Source organism: Thalia democratica, chromosome 3 (assembly GCF_965202585.1).
Source record: "Thalia democratica chromosome 3, ktThaDemo2.hap1.1, whole genome shotgun sequence".
In the NCBI taxonomy this organism is placed as follows: domain Eukaryota; kingdom Metazoa; phylum Chordata; class Thaliacea; order Salpida; family Salpidae; genus Thalia; species Thalia democratica.
Genome location: NC_139167.1, coordinates 72585829 through 72604006, shown reverse-complemented (window position 1 = coordinate 72604006; position 18178 = coordinate 72585829). Strand labels below are relative to the sequence as shown.

The following is an 18178-nucleotide window of genomic DNA, read 5'->3' as shown; positions in this document are numbered from 1 at the left end:
TTGGTTTTTCTCAACTAAAACTACCCGAATATTCTTGCCAATCAAAGAAGCGGTAACTCAATTAGTACAATGAAATGCAATTTTAAAAACTTCTTTCGAATATTATTTTTTCTTTCTCTTCATCGGTTATCTATTACAAGTGGAAAACCCGTATCTCGTCTATGTACAGGTAATCATTATAAGCTAACTAAAGCTAAACTTCTTATACTTTTAATAAACTAAATTAAATTTATTTAAACCAATAATAACGCTTTTGACAATAAGATGTGGGTGTAATTATAATTAAAAAAATAAATATTTTTAAAAGTAACTTGTCAGCGCTTTACCATATATCGTATTCATCGTTTCTAAAATATTGTTTGACATAAATATGCTTGTTTGCACTGAATGGTCTGCAAATATTTACTAAGATTTTATTGTTTGTTCTCAAGTACAAGTTTTATTGAAGTTTTATTTCCTTTTGATTTTAATTTTGAATTCAAGAGGTTTCTTTCCTACATTGTTCATTATCATACAACTACTACACTAAAGCACTGTTTAAACAAAATAAAATTCAAAGTCCAAAGACAACTTTTTTCTTCAACTTCTGTTTAAGTGTTCGAACAAATAAAAACAAGACTTTATTTATGACAAACAAAGAACAGCTGTTTTTACACGCAAGGGTCAATTCACAACTTATTGTGAACCTCTTCAACTTAAGATAAACGTATTGCTTTAATTTGATACTGAATATTTTAAAAGTTAATACTTAATGCCGATTGTCACATATAGGATGCTAGGATTATTAATTAAATGTTGCCAGTATAATACTCAATAACGTGTCAGTTCTATATAGTATCAGTTTTATTATATTAAAAGCAAGCAATATAGTTTCGTGACTATTTTAAAATCAAGTTTTTAGTTTAAACATAAGCGTGCAATATATTGCTTTAAAACAATAATTAAACATTTTTTTTTCTTATTTTAAAAATATACCTATAACTAATTTAATATCAATTTAGTTGTAACATTTTTATTATGTTGTGCAATACGCGCAACATGCTACAATAAACTATAATGCACGGTTAAATAGATATATGAAAAAAAACTTTTTTATTCGAATTAATTCATTATAAATATACTTTTTATTATCTTCTGATTTAAAAAACATTTATAAAATATAAGTTTTACTTTAAATTTTTAAAAGCATTCACCACAGAAAAGTTAAAATAAAATTTATCTTTAAGCTCATAAGTATAGCTCAGTGAAATGTGTGAAAATACAAATAAGGTGTCATTTATATTTGTGACAAATTATACTTTACTTGCAGTGATTAGATGTAACTCGTTCTTATACTTTTCTTTTCAAATTTTAGATAATTATAAACTTTAGAAAACTTTGGCTCACTATATTTTGTATGATAACCAAAGCACAGTAACTATAAGCTATTTAACGATTTCGATAAAAAATAATTTAACTTGGTTGAAAAAGATTGTTATATATTCAAATATATACAGTGCTTAAAACTACATTTTTTCTTCAACTCAAAAATTTATAAAACTTCGTGTGAAGAATATTTTTGTCAAATTTTTTCAAACTGAAATGAAATTTTAGAAAATTAAACACAAATATACGTCATCAAAATTCTTGTTGTAAAACTTAAAGATTTATCTTAAACAAACAAACTTCTATGTGAAAATTTTAAGACTCTCCCAAAAAATCGAAAGTTAATAAACAATATCATTTTGTTTGTATAATAAGGTGTAATTAAATATTAATTTTAAAGTTAGCACCATTGTCAGTTATTCTTTTTAAACAAACAAAATAAAGTAGAAAAACGTTATTTGTATTTACTACCAATACAAATTGTTTGCTTATTTTTGTTATTTTATCTTTTTTATAAAAATGTGTTGGAATTCATAAAATAAAACTTTTGTAGAGACTGGTAAAAATGTAAGTACTTTGTATATTCCATTTTTTACTTGTTGCGTAAATTAAACTAACTTGATATTAATTCATTATAAACTTTAAGGTTGCGTACTTTATCAACTAAGTTACAATTAGTATCAATTAATAGAATATCAATTTTACTATAAAGTTAAAATAATGCAATGTTTAAATTCCAATGTAGTTTTCACTACAAAAGTAATAAGTGTTGTATAACCAATCGATTTAGTAAAAGTTTTGGTTTATTATCAGCATTATATATTAAAAGACACTTCCCAAGTAGATATTCTAGCAACATCAGTAACTTCAACTTGGAAGAAAACTAAAGGAGTTGAAGTTGTTACCGTTGACAATCGTAAAGGGTATAGGTAAGCTAGTTTTAGTTATTAAGTTATTATCTGGTAAGCTCATTTTTAAAAGTGTGGGTATAAAACAAAGTTTTATTACTAACAACCAAAAAACAAAACTCTTTATTTTCTAAAAGAAGGTGGAATTTGTTGTTAGGTAACATAATAAAGGATCTTTCTTAATAATATATCTGTGTTTGTGAAATAGCAAATACTTAAAATTGTTAAGCTTTGAGTTGTCAAACATCTATTTCATAACAGAAAGACTATTTTAACAAAACGTAAAGAAAAACTTTTTACTAACTTTAAGGGCTTGCAAGTCGCTTTGAATATTAAGTTAGATTGATTATGACAAAATATCTAAAGATAACATTATTTTTATGCTTTTTTAACTTATTTTACAAACTTGAAGGTTTGACTCTAAAGATCGCCTTTTAAGTATGGATGCAAATAGTTTGATGAAAAACTGCCAATTTTTTCCATCCGAATTTTCGTTAGCAATTACTTTTTGGAAAAACGAATTTAGAAACGAAAACGAGTACTTGTTAACGCTGATTGCTCCTGTGAGTGAATGTTTTTTATAAACTATTTGTTACAAAAGTAAGTTATCTTAGTTTTATAATACGTTTACAGGACAGAAGGAGTATTTTGTTAGCTGTCAGAATACTAAGATCGACTATATATTTTGACTTTGTTTCAACAAATAGATCAAAAAGTACCAGTAATGAGGTAAAATTTTTGTTATTTTGTAGCTTTCTAGAAAAGTTTGTAGAATTTAACTATTTAAATACTTAATTTTATTACTAAAACACTTTATTACACAATGATCTATCAATTATTCTAAAATCTGTATTAAAGCTTTATATAATATTTATAAGTAATTTAACTTAATGATTTATGCAAGGTTCTGAAAAACAAACGAACTGAGAAAGTTCAAACTAATATTTTTTCTTATACATTGAAACCGGAAAAAAGTAAAACGTCATCAATCGTCGACGGAAATTGGCACACCGTCATAATCGTTGTTGCCGGAAATTACGTCACTTTCACGCTTGATTGCGTTCAATACGACGCCACTCTAAGCAATGTCAAAGGGTATTTTTTGTGTGTTTGTATAATAAAATTTAGTTTTAAGTGTTGAAAGTCATAAGACATCTTTTATTTTCCTAAAATCATTAGTAGTTTAAAGCGTGTCGTTATTCAAAGCGCACCAAAAAAGATCGGCTAAATAGTAAAATAATTAAAAAGTACCGTACTACTTAATGTATTATCTAATATAAACTAGTTTTTATAAACTTGTTAAGAGTTTTCTTATAGTACTATAGTTCTACATTGTATGTCGTATCTATAGCAAAGCTAAAATTCATTAATTAAAGTTAATTTTAAGTCATATTCATTAGTGACGTAGCAACGCTTCGTCATTGTTTTATTGTTCATGCATGAGTTCACACGCTTACTACAACACGATGACAAGTATAATGTGCATTTATCGCTTTGTAATGTAAATTGTTTATAGAACAAAAATGTTTGACCTATTTTTAGAGTCTTGGTGTAAAATCATTGATTTTTGTGTAATCTTAGAAAAATTTTGACATATTGTTTATAATACATAAACTAACAATAACAAAATATTTTTTAAGTTCAGTATTTGAATTTTATTGTAAAAAAGATAGTTGAAAAATTAAATGTGTTTTATCAAAAGTTCAAATTAACATATGGATTACTAGTAAGTTATTAAAAAACTTTTAACATTACATAGTATACTTCATTTAAAAACTTATATATTGTAAAGTAAATAAACTATTAAAATTGTAACTAGTTTTTTTATTAAATTATGTTTAAATTTGATTATAACCACTTTAAATTAACCTAAAGATAAATTAACAAACTTGTAAACAAAAGTAAATTTTATAATTACAGAAACATAACACCAATTGAATTTCCGTCTAATTTACCAGTTTATCCGTTTTCAAGATTTCATGTTGCTAGTAGAAGAAGTAGAAGAAATCGATTTACTGTAAGTTACTTTAGAGTTAAAAGAATAACATATAAAACAATAACTGACATCTTTAAAAAAGACTTATTATAATATAAGTGTATTATTTTAGGGACTTCTTAATGAAGTATTATTAACACCAGGGGCTGATATTTCAAGTCGAAGATGTTCAAAACAATCATTTTTTGATAAATTAGACAGATATCTGTCTAAGTCACTACGTAAGTAGTTTTTGAAACATAAGAATGTAAATAAAAAGCTCTCTTTATTTTGAATTCAAATTTGTGCAAGCCAATTTATTACACAATACGTTGAAAAATTAAACTAATAGCAAGTTAAATTATTTTTTTCATAGTTTTATTAAGATACAAATTTCGTTTTAAGACTAAAACATGATTTTTTTAAAGCTTAACTTTTAAACTAATTAACTTGACTGAAGCTTTTTTTTTTTTTTTACTTTCCTTGACAAATTTTAAAATCTTTTTTTCTTTTTAAACTTTTTGTTTGTGCTTAATTTATCTGCAAAGTTTTGGTACATTTATGTGATTGTATATTTCATTCATTTTTTTCCTTTTAAATACTTAATCGTTTTATTACAGCTAAACATACCTCTTGTAAAACACTAATGTATAAAAATCTCTTTTTAGTCTGTTATTTTTTTTAGTATATTTGTAATCAAAATAAGTGTTTAATAAGTAGTTGCAATATACCATTGATAACACTTTTTTTTAGCTGAAAGCATGCAAAATAGATACATAAACTATGTTGTCAAAAAAGGAATGCCAGTGAAAATACATAATGATGAACCCCTTACCTGTATGAATGACAATAAAGGACAACTTATTTACAAGGAAAACGAAGGAAATGTTGAAATTTGTCATCAGCAGCAATGGAAGAAAATTGCATCAAGTATAAAAAGCTTTATTAACAAAAATTATTAAGTCAAATGTATTGATTTAGTTTTTTTTAAGAAATAAAATATAGTTAAAATTTTTTTTTAAGTTTCAGCAAATTTAAAATTGAGTTACTTATAAGAAAGGTGAGCATTTGCAATTTGAGAAAGTTAAACTACTTAAGTTTGTGATTAGTAATTAAGTTCGTTATATGTTAGTTATAATTTCGTCGCAAGCTTATATTTTTATATAGACTATTATCTTTTTTAAATTCTTACTATTAATTGGATATATTGTTCTAGCAAACCAAAAGTTGGACTACATATCAGAATATTCAGATCTATCAACTCGTAGTAAATCTCACGATGTCGAAGTTTTTCAAATTAATGGCCACGGACAGTTTATAGCTGTTGCAAACCAGGGAAGAAATAATGATATGGTATCAACTATTTTCAAGTGGACTGGAAATAAATTTGTAGTCTATCAAAATATAACCACTGACAATGCTAGAAAATGGGAATTTTTCAATATTAGTACAGAGGTTAGTTTCAAGGAAAAAAACATGTTTGAAATATAGAATATACTTATTTAGTTCTTAAATATTATTAAATGAATTTATTAGACTTGTTAAAGTGTTTCAAAGTATGTATAGATGATTATTGCTCCTTATTTTGTCTTTAAATTGTTCTGTTTAAATGTGTAAACACTTAATTTTTAACTAAAAAAGCAATGCTTGTAAGCTTAAAAAAATGTAGTTAAGAACTAAAAGTTAATAAAATAGCTTCAAGACTTTGTATCTTACTTACTTTCTAAATTATTTTGTTAGTGACAAAATAACAAAACCTTAATTTATTATCACCATAAGATTATTTTGAAAGAAACTTTTACAGCAATTTCTAGCAGTGGCAATTCAAGGATTAAACAAATTTAATGCTGAAACTCAAAGCAAAATATACAGATGGAAAGAAGAAAATGAAAAATTTGTACTTCATCAGCTGATTACTACATTTTCAGCAAAATGTTTAAAAACTTTTAAAATTGACGGAAGAACTTATCTAGCTGTTGCAAATTATCAAAAAAGTTAGTGTTAGTAAAACGTTACTTTATCGTATATTATAAAACTTAACATCTTTACTTTTTGATTGAACAAATCAAATTTATGAACTTATTTCAAATAAATAAAAACTTAAAATGTTGTTTTGCTTTTTAATATGTTATATCTATTATTTAGTTTTGTAATAAGATTATTTAATTAGAGATAATTTTAGTTTGTTACAACACAATACAAGTTTCAGAAGTTATCCACTTTACAAAAAGTTGAAATATAACTATAAAACACATTTATAAACTTATTTTAAAACTTAACATGTTATCAAATAGTTTATGAATATTTTTCAGAAAATGATCATCATACCATTAGTTGGATTTATAGATGGGAACCAGATGAAAGAGCTTTTATTAAATATCAGGTACAAATTTCAAACTTTTACTTTTTTATCTTTATTTTTATTTTTTAAATAAATTAAAAAAAAATGATTGAAATAAGTTAATGCTTTATTTGATAGGAAATAGGTATCAGTTTTATACAGTTCAGTTAGAGTTTTTTAAATTCTAGGATTTTTTAGACAATTAAATACCAACAGCCACTAGAAACAGTGGGAGCTTACGATATTGAATTTTTCAAACTTTCATCGGACGAGTATTTTATCGCAATAGCTAATTCTTTCAATGGGGTAACCACCAAAGTTGATAGTGTTGTTTACAGATGGGATTCATCATTGTTTGTTGAGCACCAATATATTCCTGTTAGTTTTAATTTTATTAAGTTTTATTATTTAATGCATAGTTCAAACATCAAATTAACAGCTTTATGGTAAAACGTCATTTACTAAATATTAACGATGTATTTCATTTAGTTTAATTTTATAATTTATACAAACTAGTGATTACTTATAACTCTAAATACAAATTAGACTTGAATGTTGTCGCCACAGCTATTTTTTAACAATTGCATTTATATATAGACAACAGGTGCTACTGACATCGAGTATTTCAAAATAGAAGGAATTAATTTTATTGCAATTGCAAACTATTACGACCATGAGAGGAAAAGTAACAAAGTATCGTCTACGGTTTATAAATACAGAAAAAGAAAGAAACTTTTTGAAAAAATTCAGGAATTTCCAACATCTGGGTGAGTTATAAAGATAAACTTTTTTTCATAAATACAGTAACTTCTTATTTAAATTTTATAAGATACCCTTATTTGGAAAACTTTATGTGTTTTTTTATTGACATTAATTAAGTATCTTTTAAACAACACAGCTGTTCTTTTTAAAAATTTTACTAATTGGCTAGACAGTTACAACGAACTGTTGTAAGTAATTAACCTAGTCACCTTATACAAACAATTTCAATTAGATCTTAGACATAAAATGTTTCTTAAAAATATACCAACCGTGATAAACCAAAAACAAAAATTAATTTTAATATTTTACAGAGCTTTAGATTTTGAGTTTTTTGAAATCGGAAAAGAATCGTACTTAGTAGCATCAAATTCAGGAGATGGAAATAAAAAACTTAGCAGTAACATATATAGGTTTAAAAATTAATATTTTTGAAATTGTAATGCCACATGAATTTAATCTAGTTTATAAATAGGTTCAAAATTAAATGTTAAATTTAATCAACTACTCAATTTTAGATGGAAAGGGGTAGAAGGGTTTGTTTCAGAACACAAAATTCCAACACTCCCATGCAGCGATTTTGAATTATTTACTACAAAAAACAATCAGCATTATCTTGTTTCTGCAAGTTCTGAAAATCAGCATTCTAGATTGTTTCAAATCGTCACTTTTTGATGTACATTTTGCCCTAAACATTTTCTAAACAACTTTATTTAACAAATTAAAGTGTTTTAGTAGACTTTTACTTTTCTTTATAGTACTATAATCGAAAATATTGTTTTTTTAGTTGAAAATCATTATATAGTTAAATTAAGTTTTAATAAAGTATTTATTTATAGTTTTGTTCTAAAACTTTAGGTATAAGTTTACAAAGTTTGTTTTGTCTAGATAAGCACTAACAAAAACTTGTTAGCTTAAAATAAAAAGTTATCAAAACATACACACATACCTTAATCTTATTCTTTTAATGTAAACAAAGTTGAAATTTCGAAGTAAATTTTAAGCAGATTAATAACTTGTTTTTTAATACTTTTATACAAACAATGCAATTTTACGTACAAAAAATAACTTACGTCACATAAAATAATCATACGATTTTTGAATTAGAAAACAACTAATTTAAAAAATTAAATTATAAAGTTTTTTCTGTTTCTGTTTTCTAATGATCAATCATAATAAATGTTTTTGAATATATTCTTACCTCAATTTTTTAACTTTACGTAAATAAAACTTCAAAGTCACATTAAGTTGTTTATTATTACTTTGAAGAATTTAAACTAAATATCTGGCAAATTCTAAGGTCTCCTTATTTATTTAGTTTTGTAATTTACCATTAAATGTTTTATAGTGTTTAGTTAGTTATTAACACTTTTAAATATCTGCCTAGTATTTATTTTACAGTATTTTGTTATGTTTATACACTTGACAGCCAACTTATCTAAAGTTATATTGTTTATATGTAATTGTATTATTTATGGAAAAAGTACAAATTTATTTTAAACTTATATTAATTTTATATTTGATATTTATTGACCGTAGTTAAAACAAAGTTTTAGTAATAGTTAAACTAGTCATAAATAGTTTTCTACCAACTTATTAGCTTTTATAAATTAATACCAAGTCAAAGGTTTAAGTCTTAAACTGAATTTAAAATCAGTTGTTTTTTATTTGCTTCTCTTATCAATTGTCTGAGAAAAACAGTTTAAAAAGCGGTAAGTAAAAAGAATTAAGTGACAGCAATGTTTATTTTCGTTTACTTTTATCTCTTGCTAGGTGTTATTCGTACAAGAAATACAAACTCAAATTAAACAGAAATGTGTTAACCTTTAAAGTTTGTTTATTTTTTATACCAGAAACAAATAATATTGTTTTTTTTAACGGTAGTTTGAAATAATTCAACTTATTTTCGCATTACTTATATTAATAAAATAAAGTTTAAGATATAATACATTTTAAACGGTATAAGATTTTGTAAAAACTTTATTGAACTTAAAAAAATAAATAGTATCTTAGTTCTTACATATTAACTTACATTATTGATTTATCACTCTAGTAGAACTAGATTTAATTAGTTAGATTTAGTTTTTATTTTATTTCATTTATTTTTCTTCTGTTAAATACTGAAAAATATTTAATGTATTCAGTAATTGATAAAACGTAAAGACCTTTTAGACACAATAACTTTACTCTGATAGATTGTTCATTAAAACTAAAGTTTAAACACAATGTTTAGATAAAAAATTACAAACTTAAATCAAAACATAGTGCTATCAGTAACGGTGTAGCTAAATATATGTGCAATATAGTTTTGTAAATTGATACACAAAATATCAACTAATGAATGTTTGTGACGTCATATCACAACGACACACCCTTGATTGACCTATAAAATGTAAAACTTGGGTATAAAATTAACTATGTAATTTGTTTTCATGGCAGTTGTATTGTTGCTAAGGATAAATGATGAACAATACAAAACGATTGCAGTTGTTATAGTATAAGTAACATGAGAATCGAAACTGTTATTATATCTTTGAACAAATGCTTTTTTTAATGTGAGAATTTTTACAGCCTTCAATACTATTGATATTTTGTTGTTAATTTATAGCTTTTTTAATTAAACTTAATTGTAGTTAAAACCTAATGGTATTGACAAAAAACCTAAATATATCTAATATTCTTTTATCTATTATTTAAATTAAGTATTTCTACTTCAATTGTAATATAAAAATATTCTTGTTTGTATTGAGTGGTCTGCAAATATTTACTAACACCTTATTGTTTGTTTTCAAGTACAAGTTCCATCGAAGTTTTATTTCTTTTAGGTTTTCAATTTTAATTTAAATGGTTTTTATACCAAATCGTTCGTGTTTAAACAACTACTTCAGTAAAGCATTGTTTAAAGCTTTTCTCAGTGTTTAAGGACTATTTTTTTAAAGACTTAATAAGCGTACGAACAAATCATAAAAAGTTTTTCTTTTAAGGCAATGAAACAGCTGTTTTTACATGCAAAGGTCAATTCACAACTTGTTATAAAACTCTTCAACATATATATACTTTTCTAATTAGATAATAAATGTCAATTGTCACATAAAATGTAATTGGATTTTAATCAAATATTGCCAAAATAAAATTCAACGATGTGTTTTTTTTATCGGTCTGAAACAGCAATATAATTTTGTGGTTTTGTAAAATACAGGTTTGCAACTTAAACATGATCGTGCAAAAAAAATTTATTTTATAAAACAATATTTTCTACTTTTATTTTGAAACACTGACTCATTGTATTATATAATAATCGCAAGGTACTACTATAAACTGTAGTTATTGGTTTATTTAATACTAAAAAAATGACTTATTTGATCAAAGTTAGTACGACTTGCGTTCTATTTTTTCCTTATTTTAATAAAGTTTTTAAAAATAAAACTCTAACCTTAGATTTATAAACAACGGTGACCATAAAAAATACTTTCATTAGAAATAAAATGTCTTTGAGCTGAAAAAAAAATGCGCTTGCAAAACACATAGTGAAATGTGTGAAAATATAAATAAGGTGTTTTTTATAATAGTGACAAATAATAATTTACTTGCAGTAAATAGGTGTTATTTGTTCTTTAATTTTCTTATCGTATTTTAAATAGTTAGTGGCAATAAACTTAAGAAAAATTTTGCTTACTAAAGTACTTTGCTGTCAAAAGTAGTACCTATAAGTGTTAGAATTATTTTATAAAAAAAAGTTTTGTAAAATTTAATGATTATCTCTTAAATTTATAACAAAATTTTTAGGTTGTTAGTTTCTTTTCTAAAACTCGAAAATTTATAAAGTTTGGTTCTTTGTTTTGAGTTTTTATCGAAAATTATTAAAATTGTCCAAAATTTGAGCACAAATATACGTCATCATAACATCGTCGTAAAATTTTCCGATTTATCTTAAATAAACAAACTTCCATGCGAAAGGTTTTTGACTCTCACAAAATTCGAAAGTTAATAAACAAAAGTGCAAATATTTAAAACAAAATGTATAGTTTAGTTTGAACAATGAGGTGTACCTAAATATTTATTTTTATTAAGAGATATTGTCAGTTGTTTTGTTGTAAAAACAGACAAGACAAAGTACAAAAAACGTGACTTGACTCAAGCAAGAGTCGTTTGGTTAATAATGAAACATTATTTTCTATACTAAAAACCCAATTTTTTTAAAACTTTGGATACGACAGTATAACTAAAAGTAATTATATCTTTACACTTTTAATATGTCACAAACTCTTTTATAACACTTTATAAAAACTAATTAAAATTGGTTAAAAATCACTAAACTTATTATTTAATTAGCCTAATCAAAAACTAACAGCTTTTTTGTTTCTAAAGTATTTTTGTTACTAAGATTGAAATACATACCTGTTTTTACGTAACTTATTAGTTTCTTTTTAAAAGCTGTTTATATTACACTTATTATATATTTTAAGATGCTTCACGAGTAGATATATTACAGTTATATTATACTTCGTTCATCAACAAAACATGTTGCGAAAAAGAAATATGACAATTATGTTTTGTATTAACAAGTATGTTAGTTTGTTAAAAAATGGTTACTAGGCATGACTTTTAGACGTAATGCGTCATTATTACTATCAACCACTTAATAAAAGAACTATACTATATGTTGCAAGTTTTATATTTAAAGTTGAATAACTATGTTTATTTTTTGTACTAGTTTATTAGTAGACAAAGTTGTAAACTTACAAAAACTATAAACTGTTTAATAACGTTTTCTTTTTATTATAACTTTTAATTCAAAAAAGACAAAATAATTTACATTAGACTTAATGTTAATTTCATAAATTTATTCTAAATAGAAAAAAAAAATTTTTACTTCCTAAGTCGATAAAGATAACTTTCAAATAAGTAATAACAAGCTTTTGAAAAATGCAAAGCTAAAAACTCAAGCTAACAAAACGTGTTAATGCTTTTTGTTGTAAAAAGTTTGCAACAACAACAAATGTTTGCAAAATACGTCAAAAGTGAATGACGTATTAAAACTTTAACAAATGATTTCGTATAATTTTTATTTAAGTCTTCCAAAGCATTAATTGTATATATATAAAAGTATTACTACTTTAAAGTGACCAGTGAATATTTAAAGTGTATTTTTCTTTAGTCAAAAACGATAAGACTTCAAACTAGTTGACACAAAAAGACTTTAAAAGTTTTCATATTTCGATTAAACAAATTTCCGTTGAAAATTTTCCATCTTACGTATTTTATTTTGCAAGGAAAAAGTTTAACATACAAACATTATCAATTTTATATTTTAAGTTTTTATACCTTACATAAACCTCTTTGAGTTAAAAATTTCAAAAAATCAAGAATCAACTTTGTGGCCAACTTATATACAAAAATAAAACAACTAAACTAAATATTCAGATTTCACTTAAAAAAAGTGTTTAGACTTTTACAATTAAATTAAAATATCTTAAAATTATAATTAAATGCTTGCCTGACGGTGCAGGGATTCTAATAATGGATTTGAAATCTCTCTGAGTTGAAAACTTAAAAAAATCAAGAATCAACTTTGAAGCCAACAGACATATATAAATAAAATAACTTAAAAAAAAATATTAAAATACCATTAAATGTAAAATAACCAAAACATACTTAATAAACAACATTTTTAGTGATATTCTAAGAACGTTTTTTCTTTTTTCTTTTTTTTAAGGGGTTCACAGGAAACAGGAAATGAGTCAAAACGGTAGTTTGTACATAAATGTTTTAAGAGGTTAAAATATTTATACTACTCTTCTTCAAACCCGTTTAGTAGACAACTAAAAACAACATTCATTTTTTAGTTTTAAATTAATTTAAATCAGTAAGCCTGATAAATTAATTACATAAACTCTGAAGTTACCGATATGATTGAAAGTTGTATTAAAAAATTAATATATTACAAACAACTAAATTATCACATTTCAATACGCTATGTCACATTTAATCTTTATGCAAACACGTCGAACTACTTATTTTACAAAAATAAAACTTCTTATAGCTGCTTATTAAATTATTACTCAAGTATAAATTAAATATCTAATATCTAAGTATCTTACTAGCAACTAAATTGAATAGTTTTTTGTCTAAAACCGTAATATAAACTACTTGCATTAATAGTTGATATTAAAAATGTCAGTTTTAATAGGTATTAGTTCTCAAGTTGTAAATGAAAAGTCTGAATATAAAAATTCTTAGAATTTTTTCTTTAAGAACAATGATAGTTTGACATTCATGAATATGTTGTTGAATGTAATTTATAAGCTCCTACTTATATTTAAATTTATTAAACGAAGATAAAATAGATTTAAGTGGAACTTTTATGTCTAAGGTTTTTCAAGACTTGAAATTCTATTTTTGAAAAGATGTTTCAATATTATTTTTATTTCCGCTGCAAAACAGATTTCTTTTTATCATTAAATGTGTTAAAAAGTATTTAAAACGTAATTTTAATCTAAATAGAAAATTTAATGATATAAACTTCTACAATAAAAGACACAACTAAATATTGCTATTTTTATGACTTAATAAGTAAAGTAATACATCAATCATGTATAAAGTTATAAAGTCGTAAAATAAAACTTAAAGACTAAAATACGTGTTAATGTTAAAACCAATATTGTAACTCACGTGAATATGTATGAACTTTTTAGCAAATGATACACAAAACTTTTGTAGAGATAAGTAAAAATGTGACAATTGTACTAAAACTAGACTACTAACTAGATTAAGTTTTGTTTTAATTTAAAGTAGATTAAAATAAATTTTTAGTAACAAATTTTATTTTAAGTGCATTTATAAAAGTAAACAGGACAATTAGTACAGACCTAACTTTGGCCAAGGACATCTGTAGGTTTAAAACAAGCTTTCTGAAAAATACATTGCTTAAATATATTTTTTACAAAAGGTAACACTTTGTAAATAGTTTAAACATTATCAATCATCAAAGCACATACTATTACTATTCCTGATCACAAATTTATAATGTAGCAAATAAATGTACAGTTTGTTCTACATTGTCACTCAACCGATCAGACATAAAATATTTATGACGTCATATCACACCCTTGTCTGACCTATGAATGTAACAAAAGGGTTTCAATCGACCGTCTAATTTTTTGTTACTGCGACCAAGCTATTGGCAAGGTTGAATGATGAACAATAGAATGTGTTATATAGCAGTTAATTACAAGATGAAAAATTGTAAATGTTATCAAAAAATTTAATTTTCATCGTAGTTCTAATTAATACAGAAAAAAAATGAACTGAAATAATGTTTTTAGTCACTTTATATTAGTATATTAGTGATAGATAACAAAATGGGCATTTTTTGTAAAAGTAAATAGAAGTTTTGGTTAAATTCTCCTTTCATTACAATACTTTCTGTAAATTGCTTATTAATATTTTTGTATACGGTATACAATTTACAGCAGACCGTGATGTTTTTTTTTAATGGTCTGGCTGCTAAATATTTTTTAAGTAACTTTGATTATTGTACTTTTTAGAAATCGCTTAAAATTGATATTGGCACTGAAAATTGTTACATAATAGATCTCAATTATGCTAGAAAGTGAAGTTCTAACTTTATTTCTATTTTTTTTTTATAGAATTACTACAAACATTCGTTGAGTGGTCTGTTTGTTTATGATTTTCTTGACCAATTTTGATATTATGAGGTTTTATAGTTGTGCAGTTTAGTATGTTACTTTATTTATAAGTAAACAAATTTATTAGTACATCTAAGATAAGTAGTACAAACATATTTTACTGATTACGCTTTGTTTTATTTTTACAACAAGTGGACACTGAGTACATCTTAAGTATTTTTTTTTCTCAGACCCTTGAAAGTTTAATTAACTTGAACTAATTGTCCGAAACATATTTAGATTACTACTTGTACGACTTGAAGTTAAATAGTAAAACACTCGTAGATGACCTCAACAAAATTTATTAATGACGTCACACAGTTATCAATTACAAAAACAGATTTGCAGTTATTCAGTTTTTTGTCAATAAGAGCTAATTGGTTACGAAGGTCATGAAAACTATTTTTTTTAAAAATTTTATCCTCTCAAACTTAAAATATTACTAGTCGATTTCATTAAACTATGGTTGAAAAAAAAATACAATTATAAAGTAAATAAATGTTTCTACAAGCTAATTATGGTCAGATTGTTTCAAACAATAAGCGTTATAAAACTATCTAACCTGAACAAATTTATATCTAAAACTTTAGATATTTATGAAAGTAACTTAGCATATTTAGCTTTATATATACAATAAACTATTTTAACAAAATAAGTGGTTGAAGTACAATACATCATCAACTTAAAACTTGTCGATACATATAAAATTGGCATATTTTAAAATTTGACTACAAATAAATTCATTATCGACTTAAATTGACCAAAATAAACAAATAATTCAATTACAAACAACCTTTTTTTGAGTAAGTTAAACTCAATGTTTTTTTTCAATATATTATTTTTAGCGCACAAGCCGTGAGTGTACAAACTTGTCAAGGAATTTAAATTACACATTAATGTCAGCAATAAGTATTATCAGTAAACAGATAAAGTGTCGTTATATGCTAATTGTTGTTTATATTTAGGTTTAGCCTTGACAATGTTTTCTACTTGTATCCTATGATACGTCATGCTTAATTCATTTTTCAATTTAGTTAAACCTCATTGATAACAATTGTACTTAAACTACTAGACAGTTAGTTTTATACGATTTTAGACAATTAAATGTATAACTAAGTGTAATGTATAACTAAATGTATAAAAAGTTTTGTTGGTACAAATAACTTTTGTTTGTATATTTTAATTGTTAGACATGCAAATTTTATTGTGTGAAATTTTTCTATAATTTTTTAAAAAAATTTAAAAGCAAGATTAACTAAACTTAAACTAAGTTAAAGATAAACTTATGTTTATAGTGTCCACCATATAGTTTTGTGAGATAACAATATTTTTTCACAGTATTTCATTTTACAAGTATTTGTTTAAATACAAATATTATGAAAAGCAAAAAGAAATATTTTAAAGAAATTAAAGAGTTTTGCTAATTGTATTAAATATGCTTAGCATTTATAAGTCATAAAAATAAAGATTTTTTTTTAAACCATTTCAATTTAAGGTTCATTGAAAATAGTATGTAATTGTTTGATTAACCCCATAAAAACAGATTAACATTCTCAAGTGCAAACTAGTATATGTTTTAATATTAAAAATGTTTTAAAATTTGTAAATCAAATATTTATGAATAAATGTTAACGCTTTTTATTGTTGTTAAAAGTTTGCAACAATAATAAATGTTTGAAAAATAAGTTTAACTCAATAGACGATTTAAAATTATATTAAGCGCCTCTTTTACTTTTGTGTATAAGTTTTATATGTGCCTTTTTTAGGGTTTAAGTCAATAAAAAAAATTTACTTTGAAGTTATAGTTGTTGTGTTTAAACTTTGTATTTTACGCTGTATAAGAAGAAATAAACCTAAACATCAATGGGTTTACAAATAACTTAATACATTTTCATCTTTTTGTTAGGAAGTTTCGACGTTTTAGTGCCTTTTTTATCACTTTTTTGAACATATGTTGTTTTTGTATTTCTGTTGAAAGCTTTTTTTTTTAAATCAACACAACTTTACAAATATTTTACAAAAATTACTGAAATACAAAAAAACGTCAACCTAACTTTTGATTTAGTAAAGTAATTTAAAATATTTACATTAAACTGGTGATTCGTCTTCACGAAAAATACTTTAAGTTTATATTTAACTTTAGTTTTAGTTTTGTAGAGTTTTTGTAGAGTAATCTAAAGCAAAATACTTTCAAAATTTTATTTATATTGTAGTCATAGATTAAAAAAATTGTTGCCCCTTACTAACTTCTAGATAAAAAATATTTATTTGTTTGAATCGCACGTTGTAGTTATTTAAGAAAGTAGTTGTAAAATGGTGTTATTTTAATAAACAGTACAATAACGTATATCAATATTTTAAGCTGAATTTTGGTAGTAAAATTAGTTTATCTAGTTACTTATTTAAGTACATCAAAAAAAAGCTTAGCAGTCTTCAAATAGTGTCAGTGTAATATAAAGCTGAAAGTAGTTATTTTCTTATTAATATCACAATTTCAAACGTAGATTTAAAACTAATTTGTATTTACAGATAAATTATACAGATGCTGGAAGTAGTTAGAAAGAAAAGAAACAATCACGCGTTTTCTTGTTATCACGTGTTATGTTCTCTCATAATCACGTGTTTTACTTTACTTTTTTACCGGCAATGAATGAACCAAACCTTGCATAAAACTTTTCAAGTGTTGTGAATCTTTTTACAACAAATTTATATCTGTCTTAATTCTATTTATTCGCACATTGTCAGTGGTTTATTTGACATTTTATTGAAATTTTATAATATTTTAATGAATGCCAGAAACCTAATTCGTAAAAGTGTAGAATTACAATACAAAAAAAACAGTTACCTAGGTTTGTTAATTTTAAAATTATGCTACGAAACTCAAAAACTATAATTGTCATATATATTTTCCAATTACTTTAAATTAACCAATTTATAAGTTATATAAAACATTTTAGTTTATATCAAACTTTTTCCTTAAAATTTAGTACTTATCTTGTCAGTTGTTCCTAAAGAGTTGTGACAGAAACTGTTATTTTTAATAAAAAAAAAAATTATAATGATCGTTTTAGAACTTGTGAAAATGAAGTAGAAATAAATATTTTTTAAGTTGAACTTATATGTTAAAAAGCTTTTTAAGTTG

The 18178-nt window shown here is 24.0% G+C and overlaps 1 protein-coding gene across 1 annotated transcript in view; it reads left to right on the top strand.

Annotated features, from left to right (window-relative positions):
- Positions 1-2248: 2248 nt before the first annotated feature.
- Positions 2249-18178, top strand: part of LOC145832523 (thrombospondin-type laminin G domain and EAR repeat-containing protein-like) — a 44036-nt gene continuing 28106 nt past the window's right edge. The window contains exons 1-14 of the mRNA XM_082939837.1: positions 2249-2294; positions 2686-2836; positions 2907-3002; positions 3178-3368; positions 4194-4290; positions 4382-4490; positions 5002-5178; positions 5465-5703; positions 6053-6242; positions 6561-6631; positions 6806-6967; positions 7187-7356; positions 7663-7761; positions 7867-7976. Coding sequence (XP_082795963.1) covers positions 2714-2836; positions 2907-3002; positions 3178-3368; positions 4194-4290; positions 4382-4490; positions 5002-5178; positions 5465-5703; positions 6053-6242; positions 6561-6631; positions 6806-6967; positions 7187-7356; positions 7663-7761; positions 7867-7976 — 1834 coding nt within the window. The 5' untranslated portion in view covers positions 2249-2294; positions 2686-2713. The remainder of the gene's footprint in view (positions 2295-2685; positions 2837-2906; positions 3003-3177; positions 3369-4193; positions 4291-4381; positions 4491-5001; positions 5179-5464; positions 5704-6052; positions 6243-6560; positions 6632-6805; positions 6968-7186; positions 7357-7662; positions 7762-7866; positions 7977-18178) is intronic.